Source organism: Fringilla coelebs (genome assembly GCF_963513975.1).
Source record: "Fringilla coelebs genome assembly, chromosome: 2".
Classification (NCBI taxonomy): domain Eukaryota; kingdom Metazoa; phylum Chordata; class Aves; order Passeriformes; family Fringillidae; genus Fringilla; species Fringilla coelebs.
Genome location: NC_140029.1, coordinates 16396488 through 16414808, shown reverse-complemented (window position 1 = coordinate 16414808; position 18321 = coordinate 16396488). Strand labels below are relative to the sequence as shown.

The window sequence follows — 18321 nt, the reverse complement described above, 5'->3', positions numbered from 1 at the left end:
CTTTTCCTTCCTCTGTTGGGAATAGCTCCTTAGTGCACTGCTTGGCTTGATGGGAAGGCATGAGATTAACTTAAGCGTTGCCTAAGCACCTTACTCTCCTCCATTCCCATGATTTTATCAAGCACCATCAAGCCAACCACACAATTGTTACTGTCAAACTCCATCCTAGAGGCTGTGCCATCTGTAATGGTTTTTAAAAGGCAACAAGTACTGAGGTACTGACACTCTGAGTGTGAAGCTGATTGTACATGCAGACATATGTCCAAATAAACCAGGATATACCTACATATAAATCACCTATACACCCTACAGAAATGCAGATGCCTAATGCTCATAGAAGATGTATAGTGTATATTTTCTATTGTATATAGCATGTATTAATTATCTTCCACCCCATTTATTCACCTCTACATTAGCAATGTCTTTCCTAGCAATAGCTGTGGGTAGAAATCTGCCCCGGCCTTACTGCTCCTCCAGTCACCTAATTGCACAGGGCTGAAAACTGCAATTAGTAGATCAAACAAAAATAGTGGTTTTCGGTTGTTTACTTGCTAGGCTGCAAAACTCTCTAACCAAAAATGTAAACCTCTCTTTGCTAACATTTCTACTTACGGTATTCTCTCAACTAGCCTACACCAAAGATTTGATTTTAGAATGACTGATTCAAGATAAAACCAGACTGCTAGTGATTCCAGTGGATCTTGCACCTGTTCCTCCCATCTCTGTTGATTATATGAAATTAGCAGTGAATTTTTAATGGAGGGTTTTGAAAGCAATTGCTTCAGAAGCAGCTTGCTTTGTTGCAGGAGATCTGAGATTATATGCACTGGGAATAGATTAAGGCACTGCTTAGATCACATAGGCTGCAATTGAGTGAAGCCAATTGTGTCTCTACTATTCTAGTTTATATTCATTTAAAAATGCTGTGCAAACAAGGATGCTGGCTTTTCAATAACAGTCTCCTGGGCAGGATTCACTTCACTTGCCTTTGGATACCTGGAATTTGAAACTGGAATTTGGAATGCCCTGTAAATTTGTTGTCAGGTATAGCATCCCACTGCAGTCTCACCTCCAGCATCAGCACACCCAGACTCACCAGGGTATGTGACATGGATGGGAGGAGTCTCCCGCCAAGGATCTCACTGCTTCACTCAGCCTCAGGGAGTTCAACTTCCTCAGCCCAACACTCTTCCCACTTTACCCTTCCTCCATGGAGAGGAGGGTTGCCACAGGCAGGCCCCTGTGGCACAGACATGCACCACGTGCAAAGACATGGCCACTCTGCTTCATGGACCTGGGCCAGCTCACCCCAAACACTGGGGGACAGTCAAAGCATGGCAAGGCAAGCAGGAGGGGCAGCTCATCCCAGGCACCAGGAAGGAGATAATTTTTCTAAGGGCACGGGGCTGCTCCTGATTTTTTGTGAGAGGCCTCATGCACATATGCTCTTCCTGTTCTGGGGCAGTGAGACCCACCAGAAGGTCCAGCCCGGAATGAAAGAAGTATGAGACCTACTGAGGGTACAAGGGCAGGCTCTGGGCATCTGATGCTGACACAACAATGTTGTGTAGCATCTTCAGGCTCTACATAGTATCTTCTTTCTATTGTTCAGTCTAAAATGGGCTGCCACAGAGACAGAGATTTTTCAGAGCTGCTGGAGACACTCAGATACCTATTCCCTCTCTGCATTGATGAGCAGTTGGTGTCTAAATCTCGTGGGTTTGAAAATCCCAGCTTAAAAATCCCTAAATACCTTCATCCACATATCTCTTGGAAAACCAGATCTGAGCTTCAGCCTCTCACCTTATGGTCTCATAAGGACAGGTCACACAGAAGGAAAGCTACTCACACAAAGAGAAATCACCTACCATGTTTTAAAGAAAAGCCAAGCCAAATTCTCTCCCATTATCACATGCAGTTTTAAATCAGCTTGGTTTATGGTCAACCCCACCCTTCAAATACATTTTATTTTGTGTAAGAAATACACAGTAGCTCAGGGACCGTGTTCAGAAACAGCACAGCTCTTATCAAAGAACATTCTGTCCAAAGGGGTACTCTGAAGACTTGTGGCTGCCCAGTTGTAAATCTCCTTCCACACAGAAGGAAAGGCAGCCTTTGTTTTAAAAAATGGTCCATAGCATTCAAAAAACCAAACTGTTTCACATGAAGATTAGAAGAGCATTTAAATTAAAGTCTCTATATAAATAGTATGCAGTTCAGAGAGTTGGTGTCTAATGTGTTGATAGTCCTTCATTTTAATAACTATAAACAGCAAAACCATGCTGCCACTGCAGACAGCATTGCTTAATGAATCATGTAGTTAATTCCTAGCAAGCACAGAAATATTTTCAGGTACAGAAGGCAGAAAAAGTTTAATGGCCAGTACATAACACAGCACCAGAAATGGCTACATTTGCCCTGTATAAAAAAGAAAAATACAATTTCAAAAAAGATAAAGATTAGTCTGGCATTGGTTACAGAACAAAACCGAGACTAGTACAAATGGTCCAAATTAAGACAGTTTGGTAACATTCCCACTGCTATGTAAAATAGGAATTGCCTGGGCAGATTCACTCTTTTGTCCATACATCTTGTCCAGCTCTAGCTCATGTCCCATTAGCCCTGAGACATTTTGCTATGTTTGCATAGACCTCAGAAATCTTGGTGTGTTTTCCTCTGCCAGATTTTGGGAAAAAACACAGAGATCACCCTGCACCATGGAGATGCTTTTAGTCTGACTGCAGCATGTGTGTGTGACCTCGGAGGCAAAAGTACTCATGTGTGAGAGAGAAGTGGAACTCCACGTAGCAGTGTCACGTTTCTCCCCAAGGCAGAGTGCCAGACAGCTCAGTCGGAGCAGCACGCACAGATCCATGCGTCTGGAAGCCGAACGCACACGACGAGCAGTGTCTCGGCAAAAAATGTGTGACTGGCACACTTTTGTTTTAGCACAGTAAGGGAATATACAAAGCACACATCTACACATGTGCATGTGAGCCATGGGCATCTCTCGGAAGCAGGACACTCATGTGCGGAAGGGCAGGACCGTCGAGCTTTTAGAGCCTGAGTCAGGAGCTGGATCCCCTTCACATGGATGGAGCTGCAGTGGTCTACACACACTTAAGACATGCCTCTCAGAATAAAACATTCCTTTTACAAGTCTGAAGCGCAAGCTTAAGTCATCTTCTGAAAAGGAGACTTTTTCCTAAATGTAAGAAAACACAAGGCAGATAATTACCCAGTGCTGACCACCAGGCCAGGCCCATTCCCTGTACCTCATGCACTTGGGGGTGCTGTGGCTGTTGGCAGCAGGGTAGGCACCATGGAATCATCACCCCTATTAGATGGGATGTACCTACACCAAAGGCTTGACTATCCTACATCAGGAGAAGTCTAGCTGTGTCTGCCTCAGCTTTGAGCCTGTATCCTGGAAGCAGCCACTCTCTGGAAGACAGTTTACCCCAGATGGGGGACCACATTGCTTTGGCTTCACCTCCTGTGGGCTGTGCACACACTGCTAAGCAAACAGGCAGAGGAAAGCCAGACCTGAATACTTCTGCACTTTCAGGTTGCGGGATGCACAGGCCCTGAGCATCAGTATGGCATTAATGTTACAACTTTAGCCTGTCAGGTCTCACTATGAGATGTACAGCTGCTTTCCACCCAAAAAAGCTTTTGCAACCTGGCCCAGTTATCCTTGCATTGGTCTGCAATCTCTAACTGCAGCTTGCCCATACCCCAGAGTGTTTTTTTAGTGAGAACAAGCACTGACAAAGGTTAATAGTTTTCTTCATACGATGATGATTAAGGTAAGTTTCTTAATAAGTCTCTGATAAAAGTAAGTTAAGCCAATTTTTTTCTCTTTAATCTTTAAGATAGGTAAATCACACCCTCCCACTCTGATCCTTCAAAGATACTCAAGAGCTGATTTCAGGTCAGTGGAGCTCAGGGACTCTTCTCCTCCTCCTGCAGAGATGTCTTAGGCCCAGCACTTGATAGGGCTCCCACGCACAGACAGATGCTCTGCCAGCACCCAAGACCAGAGGTTACCCTTTTCTAAAGCCTTGCACGTGCAAAATGAGACAACGTGTTATAAATTTAAAAACTAAACTGCTCCGAGGCAAGCTGAGATGGCTCTTTCTTTCCCAGTTAATAAAAATTATATGCACAGTAGAGGGGAAAACAATGATGGAGTTAACCGTGCTTGCTAGATGTGTGCTGTGAAAACCGCCGGCCTTTCCCCAGCGCTCGAACACGTCTCCAAACACAGAGACGAAAGGACCCAGGTTCCAGTGCGTCCCGGAGAGACGCCTTGGGGACGCATGGGGCTGCAGACTTCGCCACTGCCTTTGTCCCTCGCCGCCTGGGAGCAGGCTGCTGTTCCCCCCACTGCCTCAGCTCGCTGTGCTCTCCTCGGGTGCCCCTCCGAGGGACCGTGGTCCGGTGTGGGGATTCCCCTCCCGCCCTGGCAGGGAAAGGCTCCTCGGCAGGCGGGCGTTCCCTGCCAAGGCTGCAGCCTGCGGAAGGGATTCCGTGTGACAGGGTTTCCCTTGAGGCGCCTTTCTGCTCCCCTGAAACTGCTCCGCCTCTGCCGCACGCGGGGCCCGCGCCTTCTTTAGCTGCTTATGAGGTTCCCCATCTTGTGGAGGAAACAGCTAAACCGAAACTCGCTGCGTTAAAAGAAATAAGGAAAACTCAGTGTGAGGCACGACGAAAAAAACAATTCCTGCTTTGGCGCTGGTTCCACTGGGGCTCGAACCCAGGACCTTCTGCGTGTAAAGCAGACGTGATAACCACTACACTATGGAACCGCCACGTACATTGGGTATCACAGTACTACCCCTATCGACGACATTCTGGGCACACCTTCCCTGGCGGATGACTAAAGTCTGGCATTTTCTATTTAATTGCTGGTTGATTAAAAACTGATCTCTTACTTCAAAATTACCCTAATGCGTTTTTAGCTACAGAGGGGCAGTGACACGGGTAAATCAGCTCCCGGTAAGGCTCCTGAGCCGTTGCGTGTTGGGGGCAGCGGCGGGCCCCGCTCTACCCGGCCGCACACGGCGCTCAGGAGCAGGTAACAGCCCTGGACCGTGCGGGCCACGTTGCAGGGAGCGCTCCCTTCCCCGGCAGGTATTCGGCACACGCATACCGAACGTGTTCGCTAAATCTTTGCCTTCAGCCGGTGTGCTCCCAACGCCATTACTAGCCCCGCTTCGGTAAGGGCTGGCAGCCTTCCTGCGAATCCCGCTGCTCCTGGCATTTGCTCAGCTGTTCTGTTCGCCCCGAGTTGGGCTGGATTGTCACGTCAGGGTGGCCCAAGGGTGGGAAGGGCTGCCGGAGCAACAACCGCGGCAGCTCCGGGGAACCCGGCTGCGGGGGATCTCCTCTAAACCGGCCACGGGAAGCGCCTCGCTGCTTACTGCGGGGCGCTCCAGCTCTCTTCTCAGCGGGGGAGGGACGTGTAGCTGATTTCCTCGGCACATGAGGCTGTTTAAAACACAAAAGGCAGTGAGAGGCAGAAGCACCCGGCTCTTTCCAATCCCCCAGAGAGGACGGAGAGTTTTCCCCGGCTGTGGCCGCCCGGGGGCGGCTCCCGCCGCCGCCTGCGCCGCCGGCAGGGGGCGCCCCGCGCTCGCCCACCGCCCCAGGCCCCGCTCGGGCCCGGGGCCTGTGCGGGAAATGCTTCCGTGAGTGGGTGTTTGGGTATCCATCCGTCCGTCCGTCCGTCCATCCATCCATCCATCCATCCATCCATCCATCCATCCATCCATCCATCCATGGACCTTCTTGTCACCCCTTACACCCCACAATAATTGCCGTCTTCCCTCTGTTATGTTTTACCCGCTGTTTTGCACTACTTGCACTACCTCAGTCCTCACCACACTGCGCCTCGCCTCACATCTCAAAGGGAGTGGCCTGTAGGAGCACAAATTAAGGCACCTGTACTGTGTTTACAGGTCAAAAGTTCCCGATAGAAATTATTATTTGGAATATAAAAGGTAAGTTCGGGAGTTTTCGGAAATGTGGTGCTTTTAAGCAAAACAGGTATTGTTTGTGGCTAAATAGCATAGTTGACATGACTTTTGAAATTAATAATACTTTGCTGAAGCAGCAGGTTTATTTACTCTAACAAAGTAGAAAATGTTTCATTAAGAGCAGTTTAATAATCATTAGATGAAAATAGAGATGAAGACAATTATTTCCATAGACTTGATGACCCCTTACCCTGTATGCGGTTGCATTTATTAGTTGGTAGATTCCATTCTTTAAAAAACAAATAAAAATATTTTTTAAATTCTTTTACATGCTGATCATTAGTGTGGGAGTCAAATCTGTGTGCTCTCCTGACCTGGAGAACCTGATTTGACCTGGAAAGCCTGATTTAAAGGCTTTGCCCCTTTGGCAAAGAGACAGCCTGATAGGCCTGAGGGCATCAGGATGTAGGGTTTGCACTGTGTGTGGAGCTTCTGCTTCACCAGACCAACAAAATGCACATCAAGCTTTTGTTAGGCAATTCTTATGCCCATTTCTTTTTCCTCACGCTGCTTTACTAAGATCTGTCAAACCCTGAGTGCTGTAGATAGACAGCTATCATTTCTATAAGCTGTAAGTGGAGGTTGAAGCTAACGTCAGGGAGGTAGAGTTGTGCAAATTAGGGCATTAGTCATTGCTTCTCAGAATAATCTGCATTCATCTGATAATTTGGGAAACTTTCTTTAAAAAAAAAAATTGTTCCCATTTTTTGCAGAGGGTAACCTGATGGTTTCATAGTGTTCTGGTCTAGTTTCTCAGTCTTCAGGAGCTTTGAGGCCCTACTACTGCCTTTCTTTCCCATTTCTGATTTGGTGTGCTTTTTGCCAAGGATGCTAGTTTTGATGTCTTTTATTCACCTTTTCACCCAGAACTGTCAGTGGGGGAACATTTCTTTTTGTGTTCACACAAATTAACCTACTTTTTCTAATGTGTGAGCACAGATTTCTGTCATCTCACTGACTGAGTCAGAGTTTAAATTTGTTCTGGACATTAATTTCTCCATTTTTTTTTTATTAGGTTTTTTTCCTTTCTGTCTCCAAGCATCCAAGCTTCTCAGTCAGGGACTTTTCCCCTGGCTAGTACTTTAAAATACTTTGCTGGGTCACATAAAAATACTTCTTTAGGCTTGGTAGGGCAAGAGGAGGGAAACCATGGTCAGAGCTTAAAAGGAGCACGTTCCCTTCAACTGTGATTATCTTCATCCTTTTTGAGAAATATCGGTTACATCACTTTGTAGTGGGTGCTTCTGAGAAATAAGCCTGAAGCAGAATTTGAATTATGTATGTGGAATGCCTGCATGAAGACTTGCTCAGGAGGTTAATGTTTCTAAAGTATCTTGAAAACAGAATAGGTGCAATTACATCAAGAAGGGCTGCTTTTAGAGGGATGCCCTGATTTCTACACCAGCACCATGACTGGGTTTTTTCTTGTCATGCTAGACTGCTCAATCATACATTGTCAGAGTTTTTGGCCTACTTTCTGTTGCAGCTGTTGATGCTAAAAGTCTATCCAGCATATTAAGTGTGTGTGTGATACACGACTGCTGAGCAAAAAAGCAGTAGTATGTGTGACCTTGTTGATGGGACTGGTATGTTCTCTTTGCCCTTTGTAGAAAGGAAAATGGTGTTGTCTCCTTGGGCTTGAACTGGAAAGGTTAATTTGGAAAGGACATTTGTGTTTCCTCAAGTTGCATGTTATTGTGATCCCCACAAGTAACTGGAGAGGTGGCTCTGTCCAGCAACACTGACTCTTTATCAGGTTGCTTGGTCATGTCAGATCACCGAGACAGAGGACAAAGAAGAGAAACAAAAGAAAACATGTCCTAAAGAACCTAACTGCTAAGGTTATCCCTCTCCCACTGATCTTGGATGAAATGTTTCTGATGGATTTATTGGCAATTGGAGCAAACCTCTCATTATACAGAGAACTTGGTAAATGCCAATAGAGATGAACTTATCAGGTACAGTAAATGTTTATAAATAATGTGTATCCCAAGAGTACAGTGGAAAGAGGTTGTGATGTATTTTTGCTTGCATGCATTTTGGCAGAGCAGTGTGATCATACATAAAAGATTAGCTGCTGTAACTCAGATAAGGGAAAGTGCATCCTGCCAGAAAAAACAAACATCAAAACTGTTCTGGGTCATGCAGAATTATTGCACTTGGTATGCTTTCCATTTACTGTCTTGTCTCACAGGAGAGGAACAGCTTTGAAAGTGGAAGCTTGTGTCTGGGACTCCAGAACCTCAGAGGACTAGCTCAGTCAATCAAATGCCTTCTGCTTTGCTGGTTTGGCATTTTAAATAACTTTTGCACCTTAATAAAAGTCTGTTTCAAAAGGGGATTTGATCACTCTGTCCTTCAGAGTGGTGGTTGATGCCTTTAGAATTGTCACCCCACTGATGACAAAAAAATTCTGAAAATAGCATGTTATGGTATTAGTAGACTTTTGGGGAGGGGCAGAAGGATGAAGATATTGCTTTGCCTCTATTCTTAGAAATCTTTTGTTTCTATCCAGTCCTGGTGGGGCTCCATCACCTGACGAGGCTTCAGAGCAAGGGCACAGTGGTCTTCATCTTGTGCCCATGCACATGGAGCTTTCTCCCACCACAGCATGCTTTATAACCTGTGGTCCTCTTTGGACCCACAGACCCCACAGAAATGGCTGCTGGGCTCTGTTCCATCACTGCACAGCAACAAGCAACCCCTCCCTGGCTTCTGGAGTGGGGCAGTGGTGTCCTGATGAACATAAATGCTGATGAAGACTGAGCCCAAGACTAGGGGTGATATTACACTCTCGTGCTTCTACAGACATCTCCTAGTTTCGAGTGGTTTTGCAGGGTATGTGTTCAAAATCACAGTGTCCCCATGCTATCCATGCACTGCCAGTGGAGCAGATTCCTCAGGGGCTGTTGTGTGAGCAGTGGGCAGTAACAAATCACCATGATGGCTCTGCCCTTCCCTAGGGATCCTGTGCAGTTACTGGGAGTCAGGGGTCGGCGTGGCCAGGAGCTGGGTCAGAGATGTGGAACGTGCTGCCAGGGGTCAGGGTTGGATTTCAAATCGGGGCTTTCTGCCCAGAGCAAGGCTGCGGTGTTCTCGGCTTCTCCGATCCCTTCCCAGCCATCACACAAGATGAGCCAAAACATGAACTGAGTCCACAGAATTCCAGTCACACGTTTATGGTGAGAACATGTACATGTATGAAGAAATGAACTGAAGGCATTAGCACAGGTTCCCTGTGGTATTCACATAATCTTTGAACAGTGAGAGACACAGTGCCCAGCATGAGATCTGAGTGCTTCATACTTGTGCATTATCTGGGTATGACTGAGTGGTTTGGAGAACACTTATATATATCACTTGCATGCAGGTGCAATGCCTTGTGGTAGATTCAGTATTGCTTTCCTTAAGGGCTTTCATAACCATGCCAGTCACATCAGATAAGCAAATAACCTGGATAGCCTTATGTTTTTTTCCAGTGTGCTAGATCTGCTAAAATGCAAATCATTGCCTCAACACAGCAGAAAGGCCGAAAGAGATCATGTGACTTCAGATGCGAGGCAGATAACTTCAGCCCATCCCTTTCTCTGCCTGAGATTCAGGAGGCATGGTGACAAAACAGCTTTTCAACACGGAAGCAGCACAGCTGGAGGGCTGCAGCCATGAGCTTTCACATCAGGTTGGACGATGAAAACAACTTTTTCCCCTGACTGTTTCCGAAGAGCAGCATTCAAGAAATTTCCTCTCGGGAAGCTGTGTAAATAGGTGGAGAGCAAGTGCATTGCAGCTCCTGAGCTCCAGAGCCCCAGAGAGAATTGGAGCACCTGTTCTGCAGAGCTGTACCCCTCAGGGGTTTCTTTCTTTTAGAAAAAGAATCTTCTAAAGGTATTCTTGTACAAAAAAATCTCGGTATTGCTGAAGCAGAAAGAAAAAAGGTAATATCTTTTGGTGGGGTATATATAGATATATATTTAGCTCACTTTTAAGGAGCAAATTAACAAAACAGGAGATGTATGTGGCATTATTTATGATTTTACCATAAGAAAAATCACTGTGCTTCAAACTATAGTTTGACCTGGACTGAATCAGTTATCCAGAACGTCTGAGTACAGATGAAATCAAATAGCTTTGAGACTACTGTATTTCATGTAATTTTTGGTTTAGGAAAAATAATTTTTATTCTATTTTGAACCTTGTTCAGATGCTTAACTTAAATTTTATGAAAACCATGCTGAAGCATGAATTTAATTTTTAAACTGGCTCAAATTTCAACATGTTTATTCTAAGGTTTGCTTTTTCAGGATGTCATTAAGACCCTGCTCATCAAGTGCAGGACAGTATGTGATCCAACTCATTAACTGCAGAACAGTATGTGATCCAGCTTTTTGCTTAAAGGGTGTTAACTTTTATGCTCCAGTTGGGTTCAGTTTACTAGAACCAAATTTGCTTTGGAATTTTCATTTTCCCCTTGTTGCCTAAAGGAATCTTCCCCTAGAGGTGTTTAACATTTCTGGAAAGTGATATGATGGGTTTGCTTATTCTTCAAAGTGAAGAAGAATGTGTACCCCATTTGTCCACTTGTATTTGCTGTTCCTCCTCTTTTTAAAACAAAATCTGTCTAAAGTCTTGCTGTACAAAAAAATGAGGCTGCTTGCTTTGTTTATTTTCTGCCCCCCCCAAAAAAACCAAAACAAAAACCAAAAGTAAACGTACCCTTTATTGATTTTAACTAACATGAACTGGTATTCTCCTACCATTTTTTTTTACAGATTCTTTTTGGGTTTGCATGCAGTTCCTGAGCTCAGGGATTACTTGAATTATGTACATGTCCACACCTTTGCTACTCTTGCTTTTATTTCTTTTTGCAGTGCATTTTTTGGCTCAGGAATATGAGTCCACCTTAAAACTTCATCCTATTCTTCATCCTATTCTCTTTCAGGCTTTGCTGGCTTTCTGGTATCTTACTAACATTTGGCCAATGCTCAAGCCACCGCATGCATCCCATTCCCTATTGATTCCTGGCCCCAATGCTGAGGTCTGTCAACATGACCACTTACAGCAATCATTCCATCAGCTCTATATTGAGTTTAGCCTTGCTTCTCTGAGCAGACAGAGGAAATTATTTGTTAACAAAAAGCCTTTCTCAGTTTTGTCTATCACATCTTTATAATCACTGAAAATCACTTATTAGAAATGTTAGATTGTTCCATGGATGTAAAACAATGGAGACCTAATCACGTATTGATTTTTTTATGTTTGATGTTCTCATATCAACCCCTTGGCAGATCAAATTAGGTGTTGGTGTCAAAATTACGGCTCCTGTGCCATAGCCAGGTTCCATTTCACTCTGCTAGTTGACTGTGACTGCTTCATGCTACTTTCTGCAGGGTGGGTCTTTTAGCTAATGAGATCTTCAGCTCATCTCCAGATTCTCATCCTTGACAATCCCAACAAGACAGTTTTGGAGACCTGTTCTTCTGCAGGTTCTGACCTGAGTGTTGAGTTTTAATGTCTTTGTTCTCTTCTCTAGGGTATTTTAGTCTTTGCAGCTTCATTCCCTCAGCAATGCACAGAAGCAAATCCATCACAAGAGCATAATATGTCATTTTTTCATTCTCTGCAGTCCTAGTTTCCAAAGGAAAACAATTCTAAAGGAAATCTGTGAGTCACAGTAAGATAAAAAACTTATACAAGATAGCATCAATGGAAAGCCTCTGTCATTAGAAGCATCCATTCATCCATCTGATCTTTATGCAGAAAACTGTCTCTATCTTATCACCTCTCCATGTACATGTACCTCCTAAGACATGTTATGGGAGGAGATCATAGCTATCTCTTCAAAAATGTGATTGAGGAAAGGGGTGAGTACTGAAAGGAGGCATATTGCTGGAGAGAACTGTTGAAACAACTTCTAGGGGAAGTAGCATAATTATGGAAGCCTCATCCCGACAAAAATAAAAGGAGGAGCCTTTCATTTTTGTTTATCAAAGGTAAGAAACAAATGAAAAGACAGAGGAGTAAGAACTTAAATCCTAGTGGCTCTTATTTGTGTGGCTCCCGTATCCTCAGGTTTAACCTAGTTTACACTTGTCTGCCAGTAGCACAGCTCAAATAATTTTAAAAGGTAAGGTGTGCTTTAAAGGATGGCTCTCTGCCCACAGACCCTGCAGTCTGATTTCATTGGACGTCAGCTATAAATTATTACAGGATTTCCATTTTCCTTGAGGCTGAGGCAGCCTGGTCTTTATGTGACTGACAAACTGGAGGTATGATTGAGTTGGGGCAGCACCTATTACTCCAGACCAAATTATGCTGAGCCATATTCTCTGTAAATCAGGCTCTCAACAGCTCGGGTTCTCAACCCCAAATTTTGGAGCACTTGCTGTGTGTAACCTTCAGCGACTCCTGTCCAGGAAAGAGCAGCATGTGCCACTCTGGCTTAGCTTTGTGCATGTCCATTGGCATGATTACAAAGACATTTTATTTTGCTTCAGTGGATGGGTTGTGCTTTTAGTGCCTGTCTATCACAAAACTGGCTTTTTTGCTGAACTGACAGAAATCTAGCAATTTTTTGAATTATGCCCAAAAGTGGGGCAGATTACTGACTTGTAGAAATAGAATGCCTGCTTTTTAGTCAGCATGACAGATTCTCTCTTAAAGGTAAATCAGTGATATAATATCCAGAATATTAACACAGCGTTATATTTCAAATTCTCCTCCAGCTACCTTGTGTCTCTTGCAATACCTTGGTAAAAAGCTCAGCTTTCCATTTTATCAGCCAACATTTGAGGGGAATTTTGTAATGAAAAATGATTCTTCACCAGACACTGCTACACTGTGTGTAGTAAATAGCTCATGGAAATTACTCTCCTGGCCTGGAGTCTGGGTGTGCAGGTTGGCGGTGAGGATGGCTCCATAGCCTCTTGAGAAGTTGTCATGAAAAGGTAGTTGAATGTTCACCCTGTCCATTTTAGAATGCAGGTGTTTGGGACTGTGGGTGGTGATTATTCCCCTGGACTAGCCCTTTGACGGCCAGATTTGGCCTTTTTAGGAGGTTTAATGATAGGATATATCTGCACAAGTTTTCCTCCAAGCTCTGAGTGTATGTTTGAGTCTTCATTTGCTGCTGTCACAATAAAATTTCTGTCCCTATGCCTATATCTTTTAATTTCTTTGCTCAAGGAGGTTCTAGAAGTCCGTGAGTTTAGATGTATGTGGAGGAGAGTGGTGATGACTGGGAGGAAAACTGAAGTAATTGAAAGCAGGTTATAATCACAATCCAGCCCCCCATTTCTTGGGTCAGCCCATTGCTTGCTGTGATTTGGAGGGAGTCCTGAGAGGTGTGACGGTGCTGTTTAGGGCTCCCATTGCCTACTTGCTGGGCACAGGCTGACCTGCCCTTTAATCAAGAGTCTAAGTAGAATTTAGATTGTAAGGTCTATTTTGCCCTTACTGCCAGTTTTCAGATCACAATTCAAGTCATGGCTGGCTTGTTTGAGATGGAGTAATGAAGGCTTGAGATTCTCTTAAGAGGGCAAGCGAGGAGATAGTAACCAGGAGAGCAAGAATTGTTTGGAGAGAAGACAAATTTGAGCTATTAGCAATATCAATGCTGTATTTGATGCTGCCAAAGCCGTTGATAGGCTCCAAATTAATGTAAGAGCACTTCTTTTGATTTCATGATAGCTCCTTCAGAGGGAAGTAAAGCAGTCCATAGTGTGGGAAAAAACCCTTAAAATCCTTCTTTCCTGAATTAATTACTGACCCATAAGGAGTCAGACCCAGCTCAAGTGTAGGATACCCTTGTTTTGTGGGACCCTGAATAAAAGCCCCAGAACTACAAAGAGTTGTGTTATATTAACGTGACAGGACAGGATATCATATATAATGATAAATGTTGAAATCTGCACATACAGACACACAAATATAAGTGTTTTCTAATTATTGAAATTGAAAATCCTTGAAATAGTTATGCATTTATGGTTTTTTCTTTTGTATCCTTCTTTTACTTTGATTTCTGCTAGTAAAGCAAAAGGAAAATAGTAGCTAAGCATTCATTTTATGCTGATGAATTTCTTCTTTGTTTTAAAACTCAAGTTAAAAGAAAAGGAATATAAATTAAACAAAACAATAGATAAAATAATTTAGATGTCAGATGTATCCCTGGAGACAGAGAGAGACGGGTCAGTGTGATCATATAAGAAATCTTTAGCTAAAGCTAAGTTCAGTATCTAAGAGCATCAGTGAATTTCTTGTTGCTTAGAAATTGATCCATTTTGTATCTCAGAGGAATTGTGTTCATTTGAATTTGTTGATTAGAGAGTGTATTGCATTAGCGAGTGATACTATTTAGTGAAGAACTGAGCAAGTGCCAGGAGAAAAACCCAAAAGACTTCAAAATGTATTTTGTTCATCTATTTAACGAAACAAAATATTTTCCTTGGATTGTTTTCAATAGAAATGGAACAGAAAATGGGATATTTTATTTAAATGAAATCTGATAATGAAGTGATTTGCTATGGTACTGTCTGTCCTGGTAAATTTGGTGGTGGTAACACTGAGCAATCAAATGATAAATGGGGTAGTAAAGCAACTTTTCAAATCAATGGAGTGTTAGGAGGATTGGGGTTTTTAAGCAGTACTATCACATGTAATTTAAAATCTTTAAAATTCTGCAGTTACAATTTTCAAATCATAAGAATGAAGAGTCATGTGTCTCCATAGTCCCTTGTCCCTAGTAGTAAGGCTTTAAATAGCTGTTCTTCATATAAGAAACCACTGCTGCACATTAACATTAAGCTAATATGTAAGGAGTAAACTGTATCAATTACTAAGTTAATTTCTCTTGACTACAAGTTGACAGTAATCAGATGGGGGGAAAAAAACCCTGGTGTGGTCCAGTTTAGGTAGGATGTGCTGTACAATAATTTGTTATGGGCTGAAGGTACTTCAGATTCTGTCTTGTCAAGCACCTTTTTTTTTTCTCCCTATCCCTCCTTCCCAATCTCATCCCTGTTAGGACTACTGGGAAGAGCCCAGGAGCCCAAAGGAGTATAGCCCTCTTCCCTGAAGGAACAACACAGGAAATGGGTATAATGCTAACAGCTGAGAGGAACATGCTTCGTATCAGCAGCAATTAAAACGGATGGGCAGCATCATTGGAACCATGGGGTGCAGCAGTTCTGTAGCTGACAGAAGGTCAGAGAATGGTGAGTGTTGCCTTTGTCTTCAGGGCAGGTAGTTGTTCTCTCTCTAACACCAGTAGAGGATTGCAAGATAATGTTCCTCTCCCCCACAACCCCTGCCCAGTCCTGTTGTCAAAGTATTTGTTTAGGGAAAATTATTTTCCAATGATTTTCCTTTTAAAATTGCGCATAACTAGCTTTAGGCCACTCTTAACACTGACAGATTGGTTGTAAAAGATTCACAGCATCTGGGACAGAAGCTAAATTTCACAGGTGTCTGTGCTTGCTCTGTCTCTGGCAAAGCTTAAGGGGTAAGGTATTGAGTGGGACCTTTTATGGCTTTTGACACCACAGGATTCCTGGGCAAACCACCCCAATTTCCCTGCTGTTGTGTGACCCCAATTATGAAATAAGTGTAATGAAGCAGGGCTATTACAATGATTTTGAAATCAGTTTTCTGGCCTACCAAGTACCTGGCCTGACATTCTCCCTGACAATTACTGAGGCTGTCAGCTGAAAGTCTCCCCAGGACCTGGTTAAATGTTTAATTAAACTAATGGATCATCACCCTCCTTTTAATCATACCCCACCTTGGTATGAACTCAGCAGTTTTTGCACAGGCAGATGTGTTCCAGGATTGACTCAGACCTTTTTTCAGACCCTCTGTATTCTCTTTCATGATTTTTCATTAAAGCACAATTTATTGGTCAGCAGAGAGCCACGTTACATGGTACTGTGCATAGTCTTAGGACATTATTATGCTGAACAGCCGTGGTTGAAAAGGAAGGCTCTTGGCTACCAAGCCAGGACAGGAGTCACAGGAAGCTGGTGCCTAAGAAGCAGGAGCCCTTAGTCATGGCTACAGGAATCCCAGCTGGCTGGTTTGAGAGCAGCCCTCAGCCTTGTGTGTGCTACTACAAAGCAGCATCAGTGCTGTATCACATTAGTGAAAGTAGAATGGAATCATCCAGAATCCCAGACCTACCTGTAACTGCAAGGCAGCTCTTCCTCTTTGGGTTTGCCCGCTGTGCCTACATGTGCTTTGCAAGATCTTAGGGATGTGCTACTTGGGAATATTTCTGTGTGTAAAAGCTTGAAATGGTCATGAGGAGCTGTACTCTTTCTTGATCAACAGCCGTCAATACACATTGATGTGGGGCTTAGGATTTTGTGTGCTTCCTGGATTGTGTTTTGTCTTCTGGAGATGCTGGATGGTTTCCTTTCTGCTCTTCAACAGTAGTCAAATGATGCATCATTTTGTCTGCAGCCTGAGGCTGTACATTTCTCTAATGCATTAATAACATGAATTTAACAGATACTTGTTGTTGTAGAGACCTTCTGCAACTGATAACAATTTTGTTTAGAGATGCAGTTTAGCCTAGTGTGAAAATCATGTTCTGATTCAGTCCTGAGAGTAACAGTGCTGTAATAAGTACAATTAAAAAAACAACAACAACAAAAAAAAATAAAGACAGGAAACATTCTGTTAGATTTGCAACATTAACCACAGTGATTGATATGTATCTGTCTTATGTGATAGTAATGGAACTGAGCCATGTTAAGTGCTCAGGACCATTAAGCAACCCAGGGGGCTTTAATGGGAAATTTAATGGCTCTGATGCTGGAAATCTGTTTCTGTGCTGGTGATTGTGCTTTGCCCCTTAGGTACTCTTCTAAACAGAAATGTTGGTGACAGCCTTGCTATAATGTGTCAGGCTTTCAGGTCCGTAGTGGTGTCCAGAAAGGACAGAAAATAAGAGAGATCTCAGAGTTTATGTAGGCTCTGAAGGATGCTCTTAGTCATACAAGGATCACATTTCCTTCAGGTGGGAAGATTTTTCTAGTACGTATGCAATATCTACAGGATGGGAGTCTTTCAGTATTTTGCTTTTGTCTAGACTAGAAAATTTTACCATTTTAACTATGCTGTATACTTATTAATGGTAAAATAAGCAAAGAACATGTTGTTATAGCATCTGTAAGCATTTTTATAAAAATGTTTCCTTTATGTTATACTCTATTAATAGAATCACTTTCCCATTAATATTTGTCCTTACCTGCACAACTATCAGTAAGAAAAAAAATAATTCTCACTCAGGTTCCACCCATCCTAGTATAAAACTTCTTGGTATTTGTGATCAGTTACAACAATTGACTGGTGTAAACTATTGTCCCTGTTGTACAGAGCTTTTCTTAACTGTTTTGCAGTGCAGGGCAGTGCCCACCCCAGGACCTCTTTCTGCCACCAGATGTTTCTCTGCCTAATAAATTTTTATCTGAGCAGTTAAAGGAATGTGATCTCTCTGTGGCATGAAGGAGGCCTGAAGGCAGCAGGCTCTTTCTTCCAGGCTGCAGTCTTGATGATTGCCCTTCAGTGAAGTTTCCAGCAGTTTTTCAGACCGAGACCATAGTAGACACAACTTCTTAAAGTGCTGAGTGGAATGCTTATTCAGCACATTGTCAAAAATGGTCTTCTGGCATGTTCCATTGACTTTGGATTGAGTGTTCTTTTGTTAACCAATCTCATTGCCTTTTGGCTTATCTATTTAAGCAACATATTCTACCCTTCAATACCATTTGTTAACTTTTTATCCTAGGATTTGAATTGTGCTGCCTTGCTGATGCAGCTCTGCAGGCAAAAACTTTCTGATAGAAGAGGCTGTTGCAAATACTATTGTTACATCATTGTTCCTGTCACAGCTTGCAAAATCAAAGATTTTTACTGCAGCTTGATAAATACCTTGTTGATAGGGCAAACTGTTCTTCCTTCACGTTCCCAAAACTCCTATAGTGCCCATCAGCTGAACATGACTGACTTCTTACCTGGGTACTATCTTCAAGATATTTAAATGGGGAAGGTTACTTACTACTTAGGCCTGAGCCAGTCAGCTGGGATCTGTGTTGGAAGACAGAAACAATAAAAGCATAATGTATTTTTTTCAGTCTCACTTTTACTAAGTTTCATTTTATTATTGACTATGCACAGTGGACAGAATTCGTCATCTGCTTGCAAAATTCTGCAAATGAAAGGCAGCGTGCATATTTTCCTTGTAGATTACCCTGCATCCATATGTACTGTAGTGCTTTCTGTTTTG

The 18321-nt window shown here is 43.1% G+C and overlaps 1 protein-coding gene across 1 annotated transcript in view; it reads left to right on the top strand.

Annotated features, from left to right (window-relative positions):
* Positions 1-15186: 15186 nt before the first annotated feature.
* PPEF1 (protein phosphatase with EF-hand domain 1) overlaps positions 15187-18321 on the top strand; it is a gene marked incomplete at both ends in the record, with an annotated part of 28018 nt that continues 24883 nt past the window's right edge. The window contains one exon of the mRNA XM_084226393.1: positions 15187-15250. Within this exon, the coding sequence (XP_084082519.1) occupies positions 15187-15250 (64 nt within the window). The remainder of the gene's footprint in view (positions 15251-18321) is intronic.